The sequence below is a fragment of the Sitophilus oryzae genome, unplaced genomic scaffold, assembly GCF_002938485.1.
Source record: "Sitophilus oryzae breed Bouriz unplaced genomic scaffold, Soryzae_2.0 scaffold_810_pilon_pilon, whole genome shotgun sequence".
Taxonomy (NCBI): Eukaryota; Metazoa; Arthropoda; class Insecta; order Coleoptera; family Curculionidae; genus Sitophilus; species Sitophilus oryzae.
Window position 1 is genome coordinate 2,081,004 of NW_022147429.1, and position 26,809 is coordinate 2,107,812.

At 33.5% G+C, this 26,809-nt stretch overlaps 1 protein-coding gene and 1 non-coding gene across 2 annotated transcripts in view; both read right to left on the minus strand.

Annotated features, from left to right (window-relative positions):
• Nucleotides 1-235: 235 nt before the first annotated feature.
• The window catches only part of LOC115889082 (inactive dipeptidyl peptidase 10), a 259,451-nt gene continuing 232,877 nt past the window's right edge, over nt 236-26,809 (minus strand). The window contains exons 14-18 of the mRNA XM_030908996.1: nt 21,887-22,017; nt 13,650-13,749; nt 5,347-5,504; nt 3,248-3,459; nt 236-1,421 (exon numbers count right to left, since the gene is read on the minus strand). Coding sequence (XP_030764856.1) covers nt 1,278-1,421; nt 3,248-3,459; nt 5,347-5,504; nt 13,650-13,749; nt 21,887-22,017 — 745 coding nt within the window. The 3' untranslated portion in view covers nt 236-1,277. The remainder of the gene's footprint in view (nt 1,422-3,247; nt 3,460-5,346; nt 5,505-13,649; nt 13,750-21,886; nt 22,018-26,809) is intronic.
• Nucleotides 16,945-17,016, minus strand: Trnah-gug. Its single transcript has one exon. It is a non-coding gene; the product is annotated as a tRNA-His (tRNA).

Here is a 26,809-nt window from a genome sequence, read left to right on the forward strand (position 1 = left end):
CACAGAGACAATGGCTCAATTCCTTCCAATTCTCTGTTCCTAGTTCCTACTATTTAGTGTTTTTTACGCTCGGTTGGTTTTGTCTCGCTTGGCTATTTTTTGCAACGCCCTCCCAGAACCATCTGAGCGAGTATATAAACGGTCAATTTGTAGATATTAGTTTAGTTTTAATCACGATATACTCACAAGTTTTAATCATCTGCTGATGATGCTAACATGGTTAGCGAAACGCGCCTCCAGTGTGAAAGTAAAAGTGTTTTGGTGTATTGTGATAATTTAATGTTTTATTTTGCTGATCATTAGCAGATGATTAACTTTTTAATTTAATTCATCTGCTGATGATTTTTAGCAAAACGCGCATTCACTGTTAAAGTGTTTTGGGATATTGTGGTAAATTAGTGTTTTATTTTGCTGTAATCGTCCATTTTATTTCCTATTATTTATACCTATTATTAGTGTCATGTTTTTGAGAGTAGGTCTTGATATTATTTTCTTATAAGGAACACCAGTCGAATGATTGTGTTAAGCCAGTAATCTGTTTTCATCTTAGCACTATATCGTTTTTTTCCACAAAAACATTTATTGCATCGAATATTCGCAAACATCAAACATTTATTTTTTTCAAAATTTGGCACTTGAATCACTAACGCTCTCTAGTGGTATCTATTAGAGAACGTTGACAACAAGAAGCAAATATAAGTTTTGTTTCATGACACTCAGTATACACAAATGTACAATAATTGCTTTTTAAAAACAATAGGCATGTATAAATTCAATGTTTTTTTATGTTAAACACTTATTCGCACTTCAAATTCCAATCCTTGCATTATGGTGGCCTTAGAATAAATAAATAAATTCAAAAGAAGTAGATTCTATTAGAAATGACTTTTACGAGATAGTTATTAGTAACTAAGGGTGCAATGCAGTTGAGATTTAACTATTTTCATAAAATCCTATTATATTACTATTAAAAAAATGTTAATTTAAATAATTCTTGCCTAAAAAATCTTATACAATATGATCAACAAAAATAACGGCGTCAGCGATGGCTCTGAAATGAAGAGCGCTGTCACTTTATATGTAAAATTATATGAAGTCATTTCCAAGCCAACTGGACGCCGTTATTTTTTCCCGATAGTACTTATTTCAGGCTCATACTTCAACAATATTGTTGAAGATATGCCAATAAAAACCAATAGAACCTACTGAAGTGGTGGCCATTTTTTTATGATACAAGTTTACCACACATCATGTTACATAAAGTCATAAATTGTATATTACTCTTCATCGGCGTCATCTCGTAGTCCAGCCTTAAACTGTGGTGGAACTTGTTTCATGAAACAGTCGTCCAAAAATTGCCCCATGCTTCTATAAAGATGTTTTTTGACTCCTCCTAGACCGTGACTCTCATCAGGATATATCTAAGAAAAAGGTGTAAAATATAAAAAGACCCTTTTTTCAAATGTGTCATATATTAAAACGGGACAAGTTCATTTGGAAAGAATTTGTAGGAAACAAATAAAAGAAAAAATGTATTTAGATTGATCAGCATGTAAGCCGCCGCATCTGGATTATTTTCAGGGTGGCGCATCTGCGACTTGTGCTTACTTAGAGCTCAAACTCACTGAAAACCAGGCCGCAGCGACCAGCTAACGACCAGATCGCTGCGACAAGTAATACCATTAAATTAAATGATACAACGCGCACTAACGATCATGACCAAGCGGTCGTCGCAGCGACCAAGCTGCGACCAGTAGTACCATTAAATCAAATGGTACAATGCGCACTACCGTCCTGGCCGTTGGCTGGTCGCTGCAACCTGATTGTCAGTGCGTTTGAGCTCTTACATTTCACCAGAAATGATTAAGAGAGGGCACTAAATTCCTCAACATTTTTCGAGACACAATTGGAGGGCACAAGAGAGCCCTTGAATTTATATTTAAAAAAAATGGTACACTACTGTCTTCTTTTAAGGTTCATTCAGAACTTCGCAATTAGTCTAATAAATTAGTGGTTTCAATTAGCGTTTGATCCTTTAATTTCAATGTAAGCATTCAGAACGTTAAAATTAGTGGTAGACATTTTCAATTAGTAAAAAAAAGTTATCAAACTTTTAACTTTTCCACTAATTATACTTCAAAATTTGCTAGAAATGTCATTTTGGCCTTTGATTATCTTCCGTCAAGAGAAATTGTGGTTAGAAATCAAAAGTTGATTGTTTTATAAGCGAAATATTAGGCTTTCTCTATAGATACAACTGCCTAACGCAAGCTTTTGCTAGGATATTCTATTCACTTTAATTGTGAATCATCGTAAACAGATTGACATTGTGAATGATTGTAAACTAAAAACTATAAAGTGTAATTGAAGCCACTAATTTATTCCACTAATTGCGAGGTTCTGAATTAAGCTTTACACTTTATACTTTTTTGTTATCATTCAAAATGTCTAACAAACATAATTAAAATTAATAGAATATCCTAGCAACAGCTTGTGTTAGTCAGTTGTATCCACAAAGAAACCTAATATTTAGCTTATAAAACAATAAACTTTTGATTTCTAACTTTCTTCTCTTAACGTATGATAATCAAAGGCCAAAATGACATTCCTCGAATATTTTGAAGTAATAATTAGTGGGAAAGTTAAAAGTTTGTTAAATTTTTCTACTAATTGAAAATTACTACTACTATTTTTTTTCTGAATGGTTACATTGAAATTAGAGGAACAAACTTCTACGCTAATTAGAACCACTAATTTATTCTACTAATTGCGAGGTTCTGAATCAAAATCTTCATTCATTTGTAAACAATTTTTTCCTTTTGATTTTGTGTCGTCCGACGCATGGTTTTTGCTTAAAAAAAATAAATTCATTTTACTTAAGGGTCAAACCGCTATGCGCTAAAAATCTGATGCGGTGACCGTTGTGTGGTAAACATTTCTGCATCGGCTGGAAGGAAATTAAGAGATATAACAATAATTTTCTGTACATCAAAAAATGCATTATGATGCATAGAAGACGTATCAAATTTCATAAAAAAAGATATTTTATTCTGTTATTATTAACATTTGTTTTTTATAAAAAAAAAAATGGAAAATTTCAAAGAATAGGTCAAGAAATGACCTCCTTAAATATCAGCCTGTCATTAAGGAACGTCGTCCTGCATATATAGGACATGTTTTCAATTTATTTTTCTATATCTCTTAACTACGTGCAACGACGATACGGGAAAGAGAGATTTGCACAAACCTGTTGTCGAAACAACGTGTCAGCATCTGACAGTGCCCTAACCAGAGCCATACTTTGCTGAAGATGCACGTTGTCATCCGCCGACCCATGGACCAGATAGAACATTTTATCTTTCAGCTGTCCCGCTTTTTTGCTTACATCCGCTTCGTCGTATCCCTTGTAATTTTCAGTCACATTCGGCAAACCCATGTAGCGCTCCGTATATGCTGAATCTGAAATTAAATTGATGTGGTACCATACGATTGAAAATAAAAACGGGGTCAAAGATGGCTGGGGAATGACAATCGATTATAATTCTGGCAAGGACAAGCCCTAGACCTTATTTACTTGGCCCGTAATATTATTTATTTTTTAATGGCGCTTACAGCAAGTTCATCTTAGAAAGGTTGTAATATCTTTTTATATTAAGTAAAAATGACTTTTAAATGGTGTAGTTTAAAACTCGAGAAAAAATAATTTTTTGGAAATAGATTTGTTTGTTTGGAAATGTTCTGTTCTTTTTTGTTTCTATAATTCGTATCAATTTTTGACAAGTATTATGTCAATTTCTAGTAAATGGCGTCCAGGGATATTGACCTTGTCAAAATTATCATCGATCGTCATTCCCCAGCTGTCCTTGATGCGGATTTTTTTCAGAATGCGGTATTCATTTTAATCTGTTTCTAATCCTCTACTATACAATTATTGGTCTACTATGTGATTATTGTACGTGCCCTTAAAATAAATATAGAAAAGATACAGTACATCTGGTTTAAAATATATACATTACCGCCAGGGATAGAGAAGCCATGGAATGTGATATTGCAAACATCCATTACTGAATTTGCATAAGAAGAAGATATACATGAAAAACCGTGCAGGTTTGTTTATCGCAGTACATTAACAAATAACTTTAATTCTATAAACTTTGACACACCCCATTGATTATAGTGATGAGCGAGATGTCTTGCAATCTTTCTTGTCTTGCTTGTCTTTCTTGTCTTGCTACCAATGGCATGTTGATGTCGGTCTTGCTCATACTCGTCGCTAATTGATTATAGTGCTGGTATACACGAAGTGTTAGGTACTAAAGTTTTTTTATTAAAGACATTTTGACATTTTAGAAATAAAAAATTTATGTACCAAATAAAAAATAGTTTAATCATAAATAAGTAAGTAAATAGTTGGGAATACTATAATATAATATTTTTAGTAACAGTTAATTAGTAGTCCATAATGTACCGTATGATTGAATAAAAACGGCGTCAGCGATGCCTACGAAATGACGATTGATGACCGCCGTTTTTATTCGATCATACGGTATTTTTACTATATTATCATTTATTTGTTAAATAAAAAAATATGGCTCTATTGTTGGTGTTTAAAATGTTAAAACGTGTTGGTATTTTAAAACGTATATTTATAGTTTACAAGGAATAATTTTGCGCTTGAATAACGTTACCGTTTTAGTTAGGTAGTGTTAATACGTAACAGAGGTTAATTTTCAGAGGTGCGGTTTCACGCACCATCATAGCCAGTTGGATCGCCAACCTCCGAAGGGAGGCGGCGACCTAAGAAGAAGAATAAGGAACGAAACACTACAACTAATATGTTATGCCAAAACTCTCCATTAGTTTCTTCCGGATCACCAGATGGCTCTAAACGCCGGACCTATTATTTTTATATCAGTGTCCAATCTATTTCTAGTACATGACATTAGTCTATGTTACTACCTTTCTCCTAAAAGGCAAGTCTATCCAGCGATAGAGAACAGACGATTTTTAAAAATTGAAAAAATACAGGCAATTTTGAATTAAAATGGCAGGCATCAATTAGCACTGTCATATTTACGCTAGTTTTACATCCTGTACTTACCAAACTTAATACGTAAAACAGATTTATTTGTTTCTTGAAAAATTTGTGGGTATTTCGCCACTGAAACATCATATTTATGACCATATTGGTTGGAACTATGGTTGTTCATAATTGATTCTGAGCGAGTACAGATTTAAACCAAGTGTAAAATTTTAATAGGTTGTTCAATAACTTCTTACCAAAATTATTTATTTTTCTCTGTGGTTATACATTGAATACCCAATTATTAATAAGGTAATACTCACCGTACAATTTCCAATTGGTAACTGGCGCAACTGCAATGGCACATTGAAATACGCTTTTCGGGCTCGCCAACGCCAGCGAGGCGACAAATCCACCATAACTCCAACCCCAAACTGCCACTCTTCGTCTATCTATAAAATGTTGAGTATCTCGTAAGTACCTAAAAAATAGAAAGTTTTTTTTTATAAAAAGTTCTACTGTAATGTCGGTAAAGGTTTAGTCAAATATACTGGACGTTTTTTAAAAGTGGATCTCGCCTATAACTATTTTATTTTTCAGACGAAAAGTGAGATTTAGTATATGACCTAAATCAAGATTGATTGCCGTATTCAATTATTTTCGGTCACTTCCTCTTTCATAGGAACTTTTGATTTCTAAATGGTAACCTCGGTATTTTTTACTTGATAGAAAATGACACATCCTTTCTTTTCCGTGCCTGTATAAAACTACTAAGTTAGAAAATATACATGTACGACGTTTTTTACGTAAAAAAGGTCTCTTGGTAAAAATCACTACGATAGTTATCGAGATATTTGGAATGTAAATTATTAATACCTGTCATCATTGACATAAATTAAACTACTTCACTAAATATGTTCACAAAAAAAATAATAAATTTGAAATGTTTTTGTGCCAAAAATTCAACAAAAACTGTTTTACCATAATTTTTTTGAAGAAAAATTTATGATTAATTTAAAAAAAATAAAAAGTTTCCAAATTTATAATTTCATTCAAATAACTATCTACTCAACGTGTTTATTTTTTGTCAATAATGACATGTAATGACTATTACTATTTTAAATATCTTGAGAACGGGTGCTCGTAGTGATTTTTACCTAGAGACATTTTTTATGTAAAAAATCATGGAAATGTATATTTTTTCACTCAGTAGTTTTATACAGGTACAGACGAGAGAGAGAGAGAGAGAGAAAAGTTACTATTCTTCAAAACAGTTAAAACACATGTAGGTGGCGCCCCCTACAAATAGGAGTCATATTGACATTAAAATCAAATTTTTCATGTCAAAAAACTCTCATACTCCATTTTTATCAGTAATAACGTTACTTCAGAAATTATGTGGATAAAATCTATATAAAATTGAAACTTGTACGCCCTGTATCTCCGAAACTAAGCATTTTACCACATACATTTATACAAACTATTTTACTTATTTTTATCAACAGAGCAAGCTGCCGAAGTTTCCGAAATACACTTCGAACCACCCTGCATGTAGAGTAGGAAGACCATTTAAAACCAAAAGTTGTAGCTATTTCCGGTAAAACAGGAAGTGACCAAAACTAACTGCATACGTAAATCAGTCTTAGTTTATGCCATACTAACTAACATACGTTATTTTATCTGAAAAAATAAAAAGTTATAGGGCTGAGCTACTTTTGAAAAAACACCCGTTATAGTGTTATTCAAAATATTAATATTTCTAGAAAACTGATTCATCATTATTGAGAAAATTCTTCCGCAAATACGCCATATTAATACAAAATAAAAATACCGGTTATTTATTCTTTTTCTGTTTTATTATAAGAAAATTTGTTTACTCTCAACTTTATCTGGACATTTTAATGAGTACCCTATTACAAGACTAAAACTTTTCTAATTTATATAACATGGCAGAACTTGAAACTTCACTTCACGTCATTAATGGTATACTCGTACAACACAACTCAAGACTCGAGAAATGTGGAAAGATTTTATTAATAACGTTCCTTAAAACGTCCTTAAAAGTTTATTGCTGAGTATCAAGGTTGAGTGAAACTTCCTTCCAAAAGCAGTGCTTAAACGAAGTTCTTCCAGTCGTTAATGAATCATTACTTTGCAGACACTTTAATTGTCAGTTTTTTATAGTTACAGCATAATATTGTGGAATATTTAGAATTAATGAAATGTCTGATTAATTTAAGATTTATTTAACTTGCACTCTAATTCGAAACTATAAGTAAAAAATGTAGGATATCATTAGCTGAATTTGCATTAGAAGGTTTTAAAGAACTAAAATTTCGATATTTGGGGCATTTTCCACATCGCTGTTTCTTAATGAGATCGCGAAATTAAAAATACTTTCAGTACAGCGGACAATCCAATCATTCATGGATACCCGGAAGATAGCAACTATCATATTGTAAATATTATACTCTCGTTCATACTTAATATTTCTTTAAAATATAACGAATTATGATATCTCCCTCTTTCTGTCTTTACATTCCTCTTGTAGGAAAGAGGAATATAGTGGTCAAGTGATGTGTGTAATTTGTCTCCATAATTCTCTGTGTTGTGCTTCATGTACCAGCGCATGCAGTGACTTGTGGTTGAGCTTTGATAGCTGGTCTATCCATCGGGAGGGCAAGCGGCCTCTTGATCTTTTTCCTGGACTTTTGCTCTGTATAATGAGCCTTTCCATACAATCAGTATTCCTCCTCCTAACGTGACCGAAAGTGGCCGATTTAAGTATACGTGACTGTATAGAAGTTGAGAAACGTTCTATGATGTTCAGATCTTGGATTATGGAGTCATTGATTTGTCGGGCAGTCCAGGGAGTTCTGAGTATTCCTCGCCAGCAGTACAACTCAGTTGCATAATTTTTTTCATTTCTGACTGCCACATCGTTCAGGAATCGGAGCCATACATTATTATAGGGAATGCTAGGCAGTGAACAAGCCTCTTTTTAAGTGTTTTGATATACTCTTGTCTTTATTTTTAAATACAACAGCCTGTATATTCAATATTCAGATACTGAACTATTATATTTAAGAATTTTATTATTTTTGTTAGCAAAGACCATCTTTTATTTTTTTATTGTTTAGTTTTGCTTTTAATTTGTTAAAGTGCTATAACAAAAACATTTTTTGATGTTATTGCTTAAATTGTGTGAAAGATTTTTTTAGTTTGTTCCGTTATAAATTTAACCTTTCGGAGGTCGCGCTTTATTTGTTGTAGAGAATGTAGAATGTGTAAGAGGGGGGTTAATCACTGCGACCTTAAAGATCTATTGTGCCCACCTTCCTTGAGTCATCACACAATCTATAACCCATCACACCCCCGTTGTAGAGGGGACAGGGTATTTCCCATCCTCCTCTGACAACAGTTCTTCCTCCAAGGGTACACACTCTTCCACGGTTGGAGTTTGGCCCTCCGAATATGGTCCTTTTTGCCACTCTTCACAGTCGAGGAGCTTGCCTTCGGCTGAGGAATTCATGGTGGAGGCTGGAGGATCTGTCTCCATTTTCTCCACCTTTTTAACTTGGTCTCTCCTTAGACCTGATACCGGTGTTGTCCCGTATCTATAACAGAAAATATGTCCCTCTTTCTCTATTGCCTCCTTGGATTTGAGGTCAATTCCTATTGTGAGGACCTGACCTGAGGAGGGTCATGTCCTCCATCGAGTTGATGACTCGCCAACTCGATGTCCTTACATTGAAGTTCTGACCTTGGATAAGGCTTATCAGGTAGGTGGTGTCTTTTCCCTTGCTCCTCGGCAGAAAGACCGTTATGGCCGCTCCTTTAGGGATGTTTTCTCGCTTCACTGCAACCAGTTCCGGCCCTTTCCAATTTTTAAGCTTAGGTGCGATTTCCACCAACCAATTGGCCGATTCTTGAGATACACAATCTATGAGGATCATGCCCACCCGAAAGTGTATCCCCGCAAAACGCAGCTGACCCACATTTTGTAGATCGTTGTGTGGCGATCCGATCGCCACTACTTCGTCCAGTATGGCCTCTTCTAGAGACGTTTGCTGGTCAGTGGTCAGAGCAACCTCTGGGAAATCCTCTGGCAGCACCACTATTTTCATATTCCAGCAATAGCGGCAAAGCTGATGATACGCCCCTGCTTGCCTCCCGGTGTTGGACGGCTTTTCATCCTGGCTTTTTTCTCTTCCTGCCGGAGAAGAGGTGATAGGTTCTCGCTCCCTCTTTTGCCCTTTGATGGAGATGAGTTAGGTTGTTTCTTGGTTTTCTGGATTTTTATTTTTTAGATTTTTATTTCTGGAGCAAGTTATTCGTGGAGCAGTCGGAGGTATCTCCGTGCTTCTGCTCCGCTAAGACCTACTCTCAGAGGATCGTCTAGCATACCTGGTTGACCCAAGCCGGGTAGACGAAACGGTAGCTTTGTCGCTTATTGGGTCTAGAGGTAGGTTCCCGACCCTTGCTGGAGAAGGCGGTAGCTTGTGTGCCACTTGTGGAGGATGATCCCAAGCAAATGTCAGCCGCCCCTAATATAGTTTCCTTTGGATTTGGTCCCTTAGAACTTTCATTTGTAATGTTCCCAGTATCACTAGGGGGCTTCCCGACAGCTTCATCTGTGGTGTTTTTAATACTAGATCTCATAGTGTTTCCACGAGTCGCTAGGGATAGTCGGTCCACTTCTACAGAGCCCCGCATGCAGAAGTAAGGCGTAAATACAATGGGGTGCCCCCTGATGCCCCAAGGTTGAGGTCAGTAATGGCTAGTCCTCTATTTAGCCACGCGACCTGGTCTATTGACCTGGTCCCGCCTATTGACCTGGTCCTAGCCTATTGACCTGGTCCCGCCATCGTAGAATTTAGGTTTTTGGTGAGGTTGTCTCCTCTTGGTCCAGGCGGTTAAGCCAAGACCCCCCACACACCCTCTACCCACGAGACATAACCACAGTCAGTAGAGGGTGCCTGGTATGACGGACAGGGGTAGCCCCGTCCGGCTTCGTTATATGTCTTGGTTTGGTTTGGCCCAATTCCTTGCCCATGACACTACAGCCAGGAACAAGACAATGGGATGCTTCTTAGACCGACCGAAAGTGCTAGAGGAGATTCCTCCAGCACCTGACAAAGGAGCTTTCCCACCAACGACAAGGTCTTGCACCTCCTAGGGGAAGGCTTTATTTGTTATTGACCTCCGGAGGGTTAATTATAAGGCTTAAATTAAAATTATTTTTGTTAATACAGAATACAGACAGCTTAATCACCTATAACGTCACGATACGAACGAAATTCAGCTAGGCATTTCGAAGGTTATTAGGGGAATTTCGAGGAATTTTTCCCGAACGGGGAATTTCAGTGTACACATTTTGACATTCATTTCCCCCTCGGTACTACTTTTTTTTAGAGAAGATGATAGAGTTTCAAACATCATTTATTTAAAAAATACTTTTGTGTACAATTGTTTTTTTCCGTAAAATTTTCTGATATTTTTAATAATCATTAAATTCGATCCAGCCATTCTTGAGTTGCCATTCTTGAGTTATAAATGGAAATGGTATAACTGACCCCTCTTTGTTTTATTTATTTAGATTGATTTTCCGGTCCTCCTTTAACTAAATTAAATGGCCTAAATTTTCTAGTAAGTAAATAAGCCTAGTTTATAAAGCTAATTAATAACCATGTCGACGGGCTATTTAGAACAAATTAAACGTTATCTCCAAACAGAAATCTCCATCCCGAACGTTCGTTAAAATGTAGGAGTTGCGAAATTGTTTTGATACATTTTATAGTACACTCGGCTTGATCTATCCCCAAAATAACCAACAGGAATTAATTACATTTTCATTCGCTTTGTTTGGCGAACTGTTGGGTCAGCGCTTAAAATGTCTTGTCAAAGTTTTAAGATTTATTATTCATGAAGTCTAATGTAAACTAATTAATAAAAAGGAAATCAACAACAAAAGTTAGATTGATAATAACAATTAGTTATTATTTAAAATCTTTATTATTTAAAAAATGGTAGATAAAAATTTGATAGAAAATGACTGAATTTGATAGATTTTGAATAGAATGAGATAGAATGTATCAACTTTTAACATTTTCAATTAAAAAAATATCATTTTATATTTTAATTTAGAGTGGCCATGAATGTAATGACAATTTTACTAGAGAAATATCAGGTGTGTAATATCAAATATGCTAATGAGCCATCATTTGAAAAAATTGAGATAGTAATAAAAATACGTTTTGGGCATCTTTTAATCGGCCAGGACAAGACACGAAAACCATTAGACGATCAAATCTATTTTTCCTAGGCTCTTTGATTAAAAATTCGTGCTAAAAATTGGGAATCCTTCCTGTTTCTAATATGAAAAGTGCTCCTCAAATAAAGAGCATTTTGTCCGTCCGACGTAGAAATATATACCTCCGACACAAGAAACTACGAATTCAATATAGAATATAGAATAGAATATACCCCTGGATCAATCCTTTAAGAAACCTACAGTTTCATAATTTTGACAGAAAAATTGACCTTAGTAGTCAAGAAACTGGTGATAATTTTATACCCCGGCAAGATATCTTTTGCACAAGAGGAACTAAATATATAGGACACTGGATATGATGTCCAAAATTCCAAAAGGCCAAATGCGATGCGAAGGATATCATTAACCACCCTAGCCACCCTCTCTGGACCCGATGATTATGAGTCATGATATTATGAGTCATGTGTTTGTATTAATTTGAATCTTGAAGCCAAGTACGATGGACCACGATAAAGGATATTGATTAATTAATGTAGCATTTAAAAATATTTTTACTGTTATATTATATTATTAAAAAAAAGACTGATAGAAACTAATTTTTTCAGTATTTTTAGGTGGCATATTTGTTTCATAAAACTGAGCAAAAAATAAGGATAAAGAATGAAGAACAGAAACACCTTTGCTCAAGGTAAGCTGAGGTAATGAATTTCAAATCTACTACATTTACATTTCCTAGGGAAAGATTGAGTTGCTATGTTGATACTAAATAAATACTGCTCGGATGATATTATTTTGTTAGTTGATTTGTCGTTGTTATTTTTTATTCCTAGTATCAGCGTGACGTGATTACTTTTGGCCTATGATGCCCAGTATTTTTTTTAGAAAAACCATAATTGTTTTAGAGGTACTAGTTGAAGTTGATTTAGTTTTTTCCCGAGTCAGAAATAATATCTATAATTTATGTTACTAATAAAAATACACTGCGATTCTCTTGTCAATATGTATGTATGTTGTTCTGTTTTGTATATTGTTTATTGTCTATATTTCCGTGTTGATAAAACATGTTAATAGAAGCCACGCGACTTTTTCCAAACAATTTTTTACCACTTAGGTGATAAAGGACATGTAATGTAGTAGACGGGATTAAAAAGCCAAATAGATAATGATTTTTTTTAAGAAATAATTTGATGAATTTCCAACCACACCAGTGAGATGAAACTTTCCAGCATCGCAAGCTCTGTTCAGTTAATGTTATAGATAGAAGAAAGACACACCAAAGACACAGCCATGGTACTCTAGATTGAAATTTAAAAAACAATTTTTTTAAGCGAGAATGTCAAAAGTTGACATAATATGATATGTTATTGTATTCAGTGTTATTTTCTAGGGAATAAAGTAAAAAATACCAAGGGTGCAATTTAAAAATCAAAAGTTGTAGTCATTTCCGGGAAACAGAAAGTGACCGAAAACAATTGAATGCGTTGAATCAATCATAAATTTATGTCATGTACTAATATACCAAATCTGTTTTTTTTATCTGAAATAATAAAAAGTTATAGGGCTGAGCCACTTTTGAGACGCACCCGGTATATTATTATTATTATAGGCTTGGTGGCATTTTCCGCTGCTGCTGACACCATCGGATAACAGCGCTTTCAGATGGAGCGGACCGTCCGCGACTTCGAGCAAGTACCATGAGTTTATATGAACAATTTCACATGGGTCTCGTATGCTCCGTCCGGATGTTGTGCATATAAATTCATGGTTCTTACTCGAAGTCACGGACGGTCCGCACGGACGGTCCGCTCCATCTGAAAGCGTTGTAATACTTTGTACACTGGTTTATATAGCGAATACACGAAAACTTGTATAATTATTCTAAAACTGTTAGTTATAACAAAGTTATATTGATACATGTAGAAATGTGTTGTTTTTTTTAAATATACCCTTGCTTGTTTTGTATTAACACATACTGTAATTGTTTTTAATAAAATACCTCGATTAGATTTTTTCAATTTTATACAGTTTTTTTCACAATATTTTGAAGTAATCACTTGTCACTCAAATTTTAAATATCTTTGTAAAATAAAATAAACTACATTCAAAATAAAATGACAGACATATCTATCACTGTCAAGGATCTTGGCGTTGGACATACTAGATATTATAGTCACAATATAAAAGTCAGGTCAATGGAAAAATACGAGTTCCCAATTACTCGTAACTCGTAAAATTTTACGGAAAATATATTTTTAATAAAAATACCTACGTATACTATAAAAACTCCATATTAAAACCAGAAAATCTTTAAAGCACCATTTCTGAATAAAAATTCTGCATTTATGTACCTACGTCATTATACCTGTAATAAATGAGCGTTTTGTAACTGGAGCGGAAAAACCCTTTTGTAAACGAGTGTGAGATTTGACGGTTTCAGGAGAGGAAGCTGACGCTGAAAATAAGACGTGATATATGAAAAATTTCTTTTCCAGTAATACTATATCGTAAATCGTAATATCCCGCAAATTCTCTAGATGAAAAGGTTTAGCGAATTACAAGAGCTTTAAAGCAAAAAAGAAGTACTTCTGAAAAAGATGAAAAATGTGTTATAAAAGAAGAAACAGAATTTATCAAATCTCTGAATAGTATGGTAAATGTATATAGGTATATTTTTTTATTTTATATAAGTAAAAGAAGTACGAGTAGACAACATTTTCCCAAAAAGAATTACAAGATAATCAATTTATAAAAATAACAAATTTAGAATTAACATACACAAAATGGAAATAAACTAATAAATATGTAACACTAGCAAAAAAATCGAAATCCACCTATCGATGCCCGGATAAATGTAATACTCGTCGTAAGTCGAAAAAAAGAATGGATCTTATCTGATCTATATATGATCTGATCGAATCACGAAGGGGATTTCCCGGACGGCTGAAGAATCGCCTTCGTATTTTTATGCATAGACAATGAACGAAATGTTAGATGTTAGTGCCTTGGTAATATAAGTGATAAATTTAACAGAATCAAACCTCCGGCTTATACATTTCTGTCTGCACCATCAACAAGCGTCACTAGGAAACAACTACATATTTAGAAAGAATATTATGAAACACTGCCTAATTTGAAAGGACGCAACGCTGAAAAATTACATTTTTAGCCTATAACATAGACTAAAAAAGTAATTTTATTAGTATTAGTAATTTTATAGTATTAAATCCCAATAAAACCGTTTCTGCATGAAAATAAAGTTTTTATTACAATATTATCAGATTTTTTCATATAATAAACTATTGAATAAATATTGCATCTTGTCTCGATCTCGGTCTCAGCTGAGATTAAAAATCCAGGTTCGGTCGGACGTCGGACCTTATAACTAAATCTCAATGGAATATCCAATTTGGTAGGTCCAAGAATGGACCGAAAACCATAAATGAAGTAACATAATGCCACTACATTCTTACGAATACTAGTTTAATGGGCTCTTTCACAAAAAATAAAATACCCAATTCAAGGACAAAATCTGAAATAGAAGACTATTTTCAGTATATTTATCCAAAAAAATAGTTCCATGACATTGAATATTTTTTTATAGGCCCTCAAAATTGCTTTAATTTGAAATAATTTTAAAGTGCCAATTGATGACGTATGAAAAATACGCCGAATCACATTGCAGAACCGTGCTCGTGCGCCAGCCAACAACTGGCAACATTGCGATTTGATTTGACCAGCACCACCTCAACTCAAGGGCAATCAACATGATATAGGCAAGGCAAATATGGCGGCGAAGGCAGCGCATTATTAAACTGTTTACCTTTAACCTGAAAAGCCGGTAATAATTAATTATCTCTAGTTTGTTGTGCTTCTGCAACACGTTTGTTTAGTTCTCAGTGTTGAATGCATGGTGTGATCAGAAAATTGTGATAAAATAACAGTGTAATAAAAATCCAAACCAGACATTCCACATAGGGAACTTCTAACTTTTGTGCTTGTCGTACTCCTCTATTATTAATTATTTTAAGGTAAGAACTAGAAGTATTTATCAAGATGTTACACCTAAATGACTAAAAAGCCTTCGCCGCCAGTCTGCATAGTACTTTATATTGGTTACTTACAATAATCAAAAGATAGGTATTAAAGGGTAGGTATTCATATTTTATTGTAGCATGCCTTTTACGTGCTCTGTTCCAAATTGTCACGGGAATTATGGAGGGGGTCCCAATGTTTCTGCTTTTATATTCTCCAAAAATGACGAGCTTCGTAAAAAATGGTTGACAGCTATTAAAAGAGATAATTTCACTCCTACTAGTAGTTCTCGGGTAAGAAGTGCATTAAATATGCCTCAAAAAGCCAAAGGCCAAAGCCTCTGTTACCCTAGTGAGGATGTAGTTATGGCTACTGCTACTCACTATAAGTAAAATATTGGAAGCAGAATCAAGCTTCTTACATCAAAAAGATCATAGAAAAATATTGACAACATTGACATTTGAAAATATAAATGGCCTGGATGTAAGTCTTTTTTTAGGTCACAATTGCCCCTCACCTACGTCAAAATTTATTATTAAATCCATTTTGTTCAGAATATCCAATATTTTATTGAAGAATTATGCAAAAAAAAAGGAATGACGTCTTTACCACAAAGAGATAAGAATGTCCTATGTAAAGAGAAAGAGTAAAGAAAACTAAGCTAAGCGTAAGTTTTACTTACGAACCCCCAAAAAGGTATTTAGTTTTTTTTCTATATAAAATCTTGAAACATATATTATATTTTTTATTTATCCTCACCTATTATAGTTTAAATTTATTCTCACTTGTGTAATTAATTCCCATTTGTGTAATTAATTCCCATTTGTGTAATAGAAAAAATATTCCATATTTTTTGGCCCAAGTCAGTGTAGTTTATAATTCCAAGAGCATTTACCATGGCTTTTACTAAGACAAGTAACTTCCTATACTGTCCATAATAGTATATATTTATCAAACGTTCAGTAAATTCTAAACTATGGTTGGTATGTGTTTGCAATTGAATATTTAGTTTATATTGCTATTTTCTGTCATATATTTCTGGTTATTTCTTTTTTCGATGATTCTGAACACCCTATATATACTACCTCAAGTTTGAATATTTTAACACTACCTATTTTATGAGAAAGGAGACCTTTTTATAAAAAGATATTTATACATATACACTAACTGATGTTTTCATAAAAGTAATAATACAAAAAATTCCATACTTATGTGGAGAACTTTAGACTCCCTGTATATTAAAAAATTAGTGAAATATTACGTAATCTAACACGACATTTGTGTGAAAAATGTCTATTTGGAAATGAAACAGGTTTTAAAATACGCGTCAAATAAAGCACTTCTATCTCCGCCATATTGGAAAAGGTTGAATAGCCTTGTGTGGGGGTGGTGGTGGGTCAGCATGGTGGCCCGGCCTGCAAAAATTTGACTTCTTTATGAAATTTGAAATCTTGTGTAGTCTTTACAAAAAATACACCTAGTATAAAAAAATTATAAAAGTTTAGCAAACAACTTTAAAAAATATTGCAAAAACAAAAAGCTAAAAATAAAGGTAATCAATACTCAATGTATTTTAAATAAAAAAATATGTCTCCACCGTGACAGTGTTTGACACTGCCGTGACCAGGATTCGAACCTGGGTTACTACGGCCACAACGTAGGGTCCTAACCACTAGACGATCACGGCTACCGGAGACTTGTAAAATATTTATTTTGTTTAAAATTCGAAGAAATTTTAATTTGTTGCGCTCCACTTAATGGTCCAGTGCGCTCGATTCAATCATCTCCGACTATAAAAATAACTTTATCTTAAAATTGATTCGGAAAAGAAAATAAAGCCGGCCATTCATTATTACGAAAACCAAATGATATTTTTTTAATACCATTTTTATAATTAATAATTACAGTTAAATTTTTTATCACTATTTTTTTTAGTATTACCCTTTTATATCATCTTTTTAGAACTCTTTGACAAAAAAGGTGACATCTGTTTATTGTAACTAAATTAATATATTTCAAAAATAGTGTGATGTTGTTGAAGGCAGATTATTTATAAATTGACAAATTGATAACAATTTAAATTTTTATCATATTTAATTTTGTTACCGAAATTTATTTATTGGCTGACCATTTATGGTTAATAACGAAATAATTTTTCAAGTCTTTCCAAAACATATTAAAATTGTGAGGAAGCTAAGTTAGGAAACTATCTCTTGGCGTAAATTTATCACTTAGGAAAATATAAAATTGCAGCAAATAATTTCTTGTTGCAATGTCTAGTGAGTTGTTCCTCCAAGGATATATTCCCCATTATGTATTGAAATTAATCTATATTACCTCTATCTTCTATATTTCAACAACTACACTATTAGCACAGATAACACATAATCCAGATGGCTCCTTACGTGTTAAAAATTGTCACCCTAATTTCACTCCAATTTGGAATAATATTGGAGTGACATTTGAATAATCTGAAATTTTTAGATTTCTTTTCTCACTTTTTTGGGAGGTTTTGCTTCTCTTGCACAGATGTCGCTTGCACTTCAGTTGCGTGGTTGCCAAACGTTATATCGAAATATATTTCATTTCATTATGAATATATAAAATTAAAGGTATACCAAATTAAAAATTATGTTTTATAGCAAGATATGGAAAATTTAATAGCATTGTTGACAATACTAGTATAGTTATAATATTATAAAATGGAAAACAAATTTCTTGCAGTATAGGTATATAATAAAATTATATAAGAATTCTTGCCATTTAACGGCTGATATAGAAATTTAATTCCACGCTGTGTTTGCCATAATGTGGATCAACCTGCTCTCACTACCGGTTTCGGATCCCTACTCCATCATCAGGTGAGCTTGGGTCGATTCCACAAAATGACAAACACAGCGCAGAGTAGTTAATTCCGACTTGTCGGAAAGTATCGGTTAGATATTCGGTTAGATAGTAAAGGGTGGTAACATCTTTACTATCGATAGTTGCGCCTCGATGGTACGTAAGTACTACCATTGCACGCAGGCCGCTATCTCCCGTTTGGGATTTAATATCTAACCGATACTTTCCGACAAGTCGGAATTAACTACTCCGCGCTGTGTTTGTCATTTTGTGGAATCGACCCAAGCTCACCTGATGATGGAGTAGGGCTCCGAAAACGGTAGTGAGAGCAGGTTGGTCCACATTATAACAAACACAGCGTAGAATTAAATTTCTATATCAGCAGTTAAATGGCAAGAATTCTTATATAATTTTGTTATGATTATATTGAAACTGCCTTAAGTTTTAGTTTTTCCTTGTAGTTGTTCATATAAATCAGTCAAATTTTAGTAGAACGTAAACAATTATTTTTGATTTAATAGTTAAATAGAATTTATTAAAAAAATCATTTGTGTTAATATATCTTATCTCACAGTCTTATGTTGGGTTCATGCTTCCGATCCTAAACTCTAAAACTAACATAAGTTCTAATCCCATGAATATGAATCAACTTTACCGAACGAGATCTAGCGTTCCTGCTTTCAACGTATCGAACTTAACATTAGCCTTAGGGTACGTTTATGTTGGAGCTGCGATAAATGATAAAAGCAGTGAATTAGCGCTGCTCTTATCGTTGCTCAACTGCCAAGCGTGTCTCGACGCGTTGCTCCAATATAAACACCTACATATAAATTAATATAATAATATTCTTTGCTTCGCTACTATCGCTGTTATCGTTTATCGCCGCTCCAACATAAACGCACCCTTAAGCTTGATTTTCATGTATCCGTTATTCGACGATACGACGATATTAATTTTATTGGTTGAATTTAAAGACTTCGTTGGTTCATACCTCCTTTCATCGGATATTATATACATTATGATTGGTGTCATTTTATATTTTCATTTCCATAACGATTTTGCTGTTTTACTTATAGTCTAAGAGCTAGCAACGTTTTCGAGACAGAATTTTAAGAAAGCTGGGGTGGAACAAGGCTACGGTCAAGGACAGTATTCTTCATCGCTACTAATCGCTATTCAGTTACAGAGCTCCACCCCTGGTTTTTTAATATATCTTTTGTTATGTTCTCCTGAACAGAGTGTGGACCAAACCCTTATTGTATCATGATGTGGACCGTCTGGCTGCCGGTTGACATTGCGTTCACTGCTGCGCATCATATCTATATTCAACATCTGTTAACTATACTGCGCATCACAAATTCGTCCTGTATTTGAGGAACTAAGGAAGTTAAAACATATAATATGTATATTTAGTTTCATAAAAAAGTAGCAAAGTAATGTGAAAATTGCATCTATATACATAAACGAGAAATCCCATAAAACACACGAAAATAGGATACCCTGTACAGATGTGATGTGCAGTAATGAACCGCAGTAGTCTACCCATCGCCAGATTTCCCGTACTTTTGTCAGGTACAGGAGAGCACTGGAGAGCACAGCAAAGGATATATGGATATATTAAAGAACCAGCTTTCGTAAAATTCTTGTTTTCCCGTTGTTGCTAGCACTTGTACTATTATATTTTTATTAAGGTTGGATTAAATTAGTCTAAAAATATTAAAACATCCGTTATCATACGATCTTTCTCCGTTGACAGGCTGGACTAAAAAATTTACGGATGAAAAGTGACTCGAAAACGCTGACCAATCAGAGCTCCGGCGCCGTCGGACGTATCAACGAATAACGGACGCATGACAATGAAGCGTTAGTCCTAACTGGTCCTAAGAGAAATATAGTATATTTTATATTCTTAGGGCTAATGCTAAATTAAAAATATACTTGCGCATACTCAAAACTTGAGGTGTTGAGAATTTTCGAAATAATATTTGACATGTTGAATTTGACGGTTTATAAATGTTAATACATTTTTCTAGAAATTATTAATGTAAAAATTAGTTTCTAGAATTTTCTTGAAACAAGTAGGGGAAGTATGACTGATATTTTCTTATAAGGTTAATTTCTTAGGGTTAATGTTAAGGGTAATGTTAAGACTAATATTCGAAGTATGAACCCAACATTAGTCGTTTGAAGTAAAATACGAAACAATTAATGAAAAACCGTGAAAAATTATTCAAAATGGCTAATTTCAGCTACTGTTCAATTTGCGAAGTTTGAGTCTTTCGTCATATATTGCCATTCTCTCTCTTATCCATGTTTATCACATGAAATGGAAATTTTGTGTCAAAAACGTAAGTCCATTATATTTCTTACATCATACGATTAATTTTTTCGTTTTACATACGGATCACCTTCATTACGTATAAAGAATCGTACTTCCTTCTCTAATGTGCATGAATAGAGAAAGGCAAACAGCATATTTATTGTATTACCCACCGAAATCGAACAAAAGAATATCGCCGACTGTCAACGTTGTCGTTAAATTTTAACGACTCCGATAGTTTCCCGTAAATTTTTGTGGGATTTTCTGTGTTTATTTAGTTATTTGTGATTTAATTTGTGTTTAAAATGCCGTCCCGTTTTAGTGAAAAAGAATAACGGCTCATATTAAAAGTTAACAAGTATTTGAAACTCGCAAAAGATGGTGGAAAATACCCTTTTACCTGTGTCGGCTGTTTACGATGTAATTGGACAACTACCGAGTTAATATTTTCTAACTAAATCGAAAATATTCACGTGTTTTATAGAGAGCATCGGAGGCTTTAGGAATGTCATGCTCGACTGTGCAAAGAATAAGTTCCAGAGGAATCGTGAAAGATAAAGAACAAAAAGCAGCAAAACAAGTCACAATATTCGTTTGTCCCCTGGAATTCCTGCTTATAAGATCCATGAACATATTAATAGAGGACGTATTTATTCATTGTATACACTGCGGGTAAGCTACAATAAATTTGTCATTGTTTAATATTTTGTTATTAAATTTGTTATTGTTAGTTTACAACCAGAGATATAAACAACTCATGGACCAAGTCAAGAAATACGTGAAAACCAATATGGCGCCGAAAATGATGACGAAAGTTGATGACCAAACCAAACTTCGCAAATTGAACAGTATATCGAGTATAGTCTGCTTGTTTATCACAGACACGTCTATTAAAGCGTTTTTTTTTCCTGGCTTCTAACAACGGGAAGAGTTCCAATGAGTTATAGGGATTATAGGGTAAATTTCGATAGACGACATTCAAAAAAATTACAGATCATACAATCTACGTATTAATTAAAGTGACAGACCCAACTGTCAGTGTCAGGGATCCTCCCTTTAGTTAGAATATTTCCCTAAGCCGTTCAGTTTTTGTTGACGAGCCAAATTTGTTTAAAAGTAAAAAGGCCACTGACTGCTGAATTCGGTATCTTATTATATTATATGGTGTCTGACGTACTGGAATTTTATAAAAAAGTCCTTTTGTACTTTTTTCAAAAATAAATTAAATCTTGTCGTTTAGAATCATAAGAAGTTTGAAGCAAAATTAATTGGTAAAAATAACTTTAAAACGAGTAAAATCTAATAATAACGTAAAAAATTATAACTTAGTAAACAAGGGCCACGTAACGACGCAATGTCCGGTTATTGTAATGTCATTATCAAAGGATCGAACCTGTCAGATACGTGTTCCAATCTATTTTCCATCTTTCGGTGACTAATTGACTTCCTGGTCCTCCGTAGACTTGGACGACGAGCGGATATCTTGTTATCTCGTCCTCTCGCAATCCAGGAGGTAGATGAAGTCTGAAAATAAATCAGAGGATTTTAGTTAACAGTGTATTTTACAAAATAATAATAAATACAGAAACAATATTTTATTACATAAATTATTTGTTACTTGGGCACTTATATATTTTTAATTATTTCTTATATCCTTTTTTTAACGCCAAAACAAAAATCGCACTTATACAGGGTCCTAGAATTATTGTGCGTCGTGCATATGTAGCTCGTAGAATAAAAAACTTTTGTTTAAGTGCAAACCTAAAGTACCTATATACTAGGATGCATTTCAGGAAAATAATTTTACTTCTATAGGGTGGCTCAACTTTGAAAATATTAGAATTTTGTTAAATTATTATTTTTCAAATCAATGAATTCGAACCAATTAACCCATATGATGGCCTCCCCGATTCCCGGATTTGTCCGTTCTCGATTTTTGATTTTGGGGATTTTTGAAATACGAAATATATCATGGCAACTACAGCAATATCGAACACCTGAAAATGCTTTAATAATGCAAGGTTTTCGATATTTGCAAACCCACCCCGTTATAACAAATTTCGTTATAAAAAAAAAGAAAAATATATTCATAAATTCAGTGGTAACAGTTCAAAAGTAAAATATATCAATCCCAAATAACATTTTAATATGTGTATGACTATTTTAGTAAATACCATTTTGATTTTTTTTGTTATTTATCACGGCATACTAATAAGAAAATGATATATTTTAAATATTGCAGTAAATAGTGAAAATAAATATATAGTGATATATATTTTTGAGAATCTCACAGCAAAACAGATCATATGATTTATAAATATACAGGGTGTTCCATTTGAAAAAAAAAAACATAACTTTAGTTCATACCTTTAAAACTATTCTTTTCGTAAAATAACGGACTACGCTACTGTATTCTTCTCTGCAAAATTTTCGAGAAGACCCTGTAGCTCAGGAACGAAGAGGGCTATGATATAAAATAATTTTTCTTTTTTTTTTAATGAAACTTGTCTCGTGAAACAGTTCGAAATAGTACGATAAATATAAGTCCGTGTTATAAAAATTTTGTGGAAACTGATCGAAACGCTTCTTGAAACAGAACGAGACGCCGTAATTTTATCAATAAGGGCGTGTCTCGGTCAATTTTGTTTTATTTCAGAATTTGCTGCCGAGATTTCCCGCAACACAAGAAAAGTATTCAGTTTATTTCTGAAAGTATTTCCAGAAATGTCTCGCGAAATGTTTCACAAAATATTTCCAGAAATATTTCGTAAAACATTTCGGGGAACAGAGGCTGTTTTAGAATTATATAAAGTGATCTGAAGGGAAGCCAAAACTGAAATAATATACAGGATGTTCCATTTAAAAAAAAATATTCCGATCCACTCACACTCTTTTGAAGTTAAAATATTGATATGAAATATATCCAAGTACATACTTTGCCCTTAAACTTCTATAGTTTTTTTTATTCTAGGAGCTACAGATGACCGACGCACGATTGTCGGACCCTGTATATTAATATAAAAATTGAATCATTGATTATTGAAAAACTGTATAGCTTTAGAAAAAGAGTGATAATCAAATATGATTATCGTAATATCAACATGTAATCATTATAAGATATGAATGCCTTCTATTACGGATTATCGTTCCCCACCTACCTCTGAAGCGTTTTTTTTCGATCATACGTTATAAATTAATATAAATTGATTCAGATTAATGTTTATAACTTTTTTCTGTAGAAAATCTTAAAACGTTGCTACTAAATATGCTTGAGCCATGTTTATTTTTTCAATTTTATCTGTCAGGTTTCTTAGGCCTTACCACAGACTTTACGCTGTATTAATGCTTACGCGCCCTTAATCCCATAAAATTGAAATAAAACACCTGTTTAATAAAACAAGGGAAAAAGCTAATAAAGCTTAATAAATGCGTTAGGGTAACTCCTGCTTTCGGATTTGCTGCTGAGCAGTGCATAAAGAAAATTTTATCGGGTCACAGAAAAGTTAGCCCATAAAAACTGCCTTGATATAAATTCCAGAATTATTTGGAGGCCATTAAAAGATTAACAGAGTTTCGTAATATCCAAGCTCGTCTTTAAAAAATATTTAAGATTGAAAAAGTAGACGGTAAAAGTTAATGACGAAAAATTTATGATTCGCAAAACCATATTCCTAAATTCATCCTAAATACTATCGTAAAAAAAATCGGCAACCTGGTAAGACATCAAGTTTTTTGAAGTGAAACTTCTTTACGCGCGTTGGGAGTAAAAATTCACAGTGACACACAGTGCCCTTCGCGGCTAAGAAAATCACCATAATAAACTCGATACTGTATATACCAACCTTGATGTGTACCAGTCAAAGGTACCAACGGTCTGGTTGTGTGCTAAGAAGTAAATTTTCATGCATATTTTCATCGATAGGTTTGTAGCTTCTGAATAACGGTCTAGGTAAAGCATCTAGCTAATTTGCTAGCTCAGAATTAGAATTTAGAGTTAGTAACTCGCATTTTCATTGGAGGACACTGTCATATTTATTTCAAACCAATAGTCAACGAGAATATCCGTATAATTTAATAAAATTACTGTAAATCACTATAAATCATGAATTATTTGTAACTGAGCTGTAATTTATGTATTATTAATCCGGTAAATGATAGAAATAAACAACTGTGATTGATTAAAATTCTTAAAAATCAACATTCTGAGAATTCGAATAATGACAAGACAAATGACATCTGTCTAAAAAAGATTTAGAGTGACAATTTGGTTATGTAAAATTTGAGTAACAATTTTAATTATGCAAAAGAAACGATTAACATTAATTTAAAAATAAATCCCCAACATGAATAATGAACAAAACATTTAAACAAAAACAGACCACGCAAAAGAAATTGTTGGTTAGTAGCAGTCAGAGATATAGATGTAGAGAATTATGGTTTTTTTTAATAAAAATTAAAAATAAATGATAAAATTATAAAGCTAGAATAGTACAAGGTTTATATTAACTATATTTTTTTGAAGTTTATAAAAAGCATTCATAAAACAATATATATCCTTCAAATCCTTCAATTTAATAGCTGTTAGTAAGAAGTTTAATTTCAAATATGCGCACATAGTACATACACAATTTTTTTGAGAAGCACTGCAGATAACCTTATTAGAACGAGAAAGTGGTAATAATGGGCCTGTATGTCTCTTAAACGCCGTTAAGGAGGTGAGTTTTGTTGCTGTAAATAATAACTATATAAATATTATAATTAATTTATTTTTGTTTCTTAAAATATGTTGATTAAAAAAATAATAGTAGACAACGCTATGCCTGATGGACAACAACGATCTATAGATCTATTGTTATCCTTTATTGATCCTAAGTTTACATTCCCCAGTCCAATCCTTTTCAAAAGGTTTAGCAACTTGGAGACTCTGTCAATGGCCTATTTTGGGCCTATTATTGCCTATTGCAGAGAACCGCGCATTTTCCAGGCTATCGCACCGACATAAAGTGTGTTCTGTCGTTTCTTCGTTTTATTGACAGAATCAGCAAATGGCCTCATCTGTCAAGCCCATTAGCTTTAGATGCCTAATCAGTTTACAATGCCCTGTTGAAGATCCACTATAGCTTTGACTGTCTTTCGGTCTTGGATTATCCTTGTTAAGGTGCGTCCACATTGCTCGCGAGCAGGCCGAACGAACACGTGAAACACGAAAAACATGACAAGCAGTCGGAGCGAGATGTTCGCGGCGCGGTGCTAGCGGAGGTCGCGATGCTCCACGAGCTTGCGATCACACGAAATGCTTGTTTCGACTGTTCAGTTCTCGCGGTACATCAAAGAGATATTTCGGAGCAGCACGAGTATACTTTACGGCAGTTCGAGGCACTCGAATTGTTTGCGTTGTTTTTTAGTATGGTTTCATTATTAGGATTCGGTATTTACTACAGTATGGAGTGGACGGATAATAGTGTAATAAGGTATATTACATTGTAGGTACGAGACTTACCACGGTTTGTGGGACCCTCAACACAAATTTTACAAATTAACTAATAAATAAAATGACGCGTGCAATTATTTTTGTAATACTTGAAACATAGAATAAATAACTCAAACTGGTATATGAGTCTGCAGTTGCAAGGAATCATAATATTAGGATCAAACATTTTTAACCGGATCTTCTCTTTCAATACGGGGGCCAACTAGGTTAATAAGTATTTTACAATCAGTAGCGGACAAAAGTTATTATTAAAAAATATTCCGTCTATTTGCAAATCGCATAGAATATTACTTCTAGTGTACTGCAATCTACTTTTGAAAATATTAAACATCGAACGCCGCCTTTTTTTTCTTTTTGTCTCCTTCGTTTTGCAATAGTGGTTGCATGAGCACCCGCTATTAATAATAATTTAAGTACGGCGCTACAATGCACAGTGGTTCCTCTTAATTAGCTGCGCGGTCATAACTGTTATATATCTAGATATAGCTTGACTGCACCATTTTTGAAAATGATAACAAATGCTAAATAAATATATATAAAAAACTTAATGTAATATGTATTAAAAAAATTGGGTCCAATTCGTGTGATTTGCATTTTTAAGTTCTAACTATTCGGAAAGGTATACAGATTATGTTTGCACATATGTACATGTTTTTTCATATTGAAGAGGTCAAATTTATTTTAAATGTTGAAAAAATAAAAGAGACAGTTGTTTCATTTTATAAATACAATTTTATTGTGAATTGATATACAGTGTGTCCACGAAATAAGTTGACACGAAGAGGAAAAAATAAGTTAATTTTATTTTAAGACAAAAAGTCAATC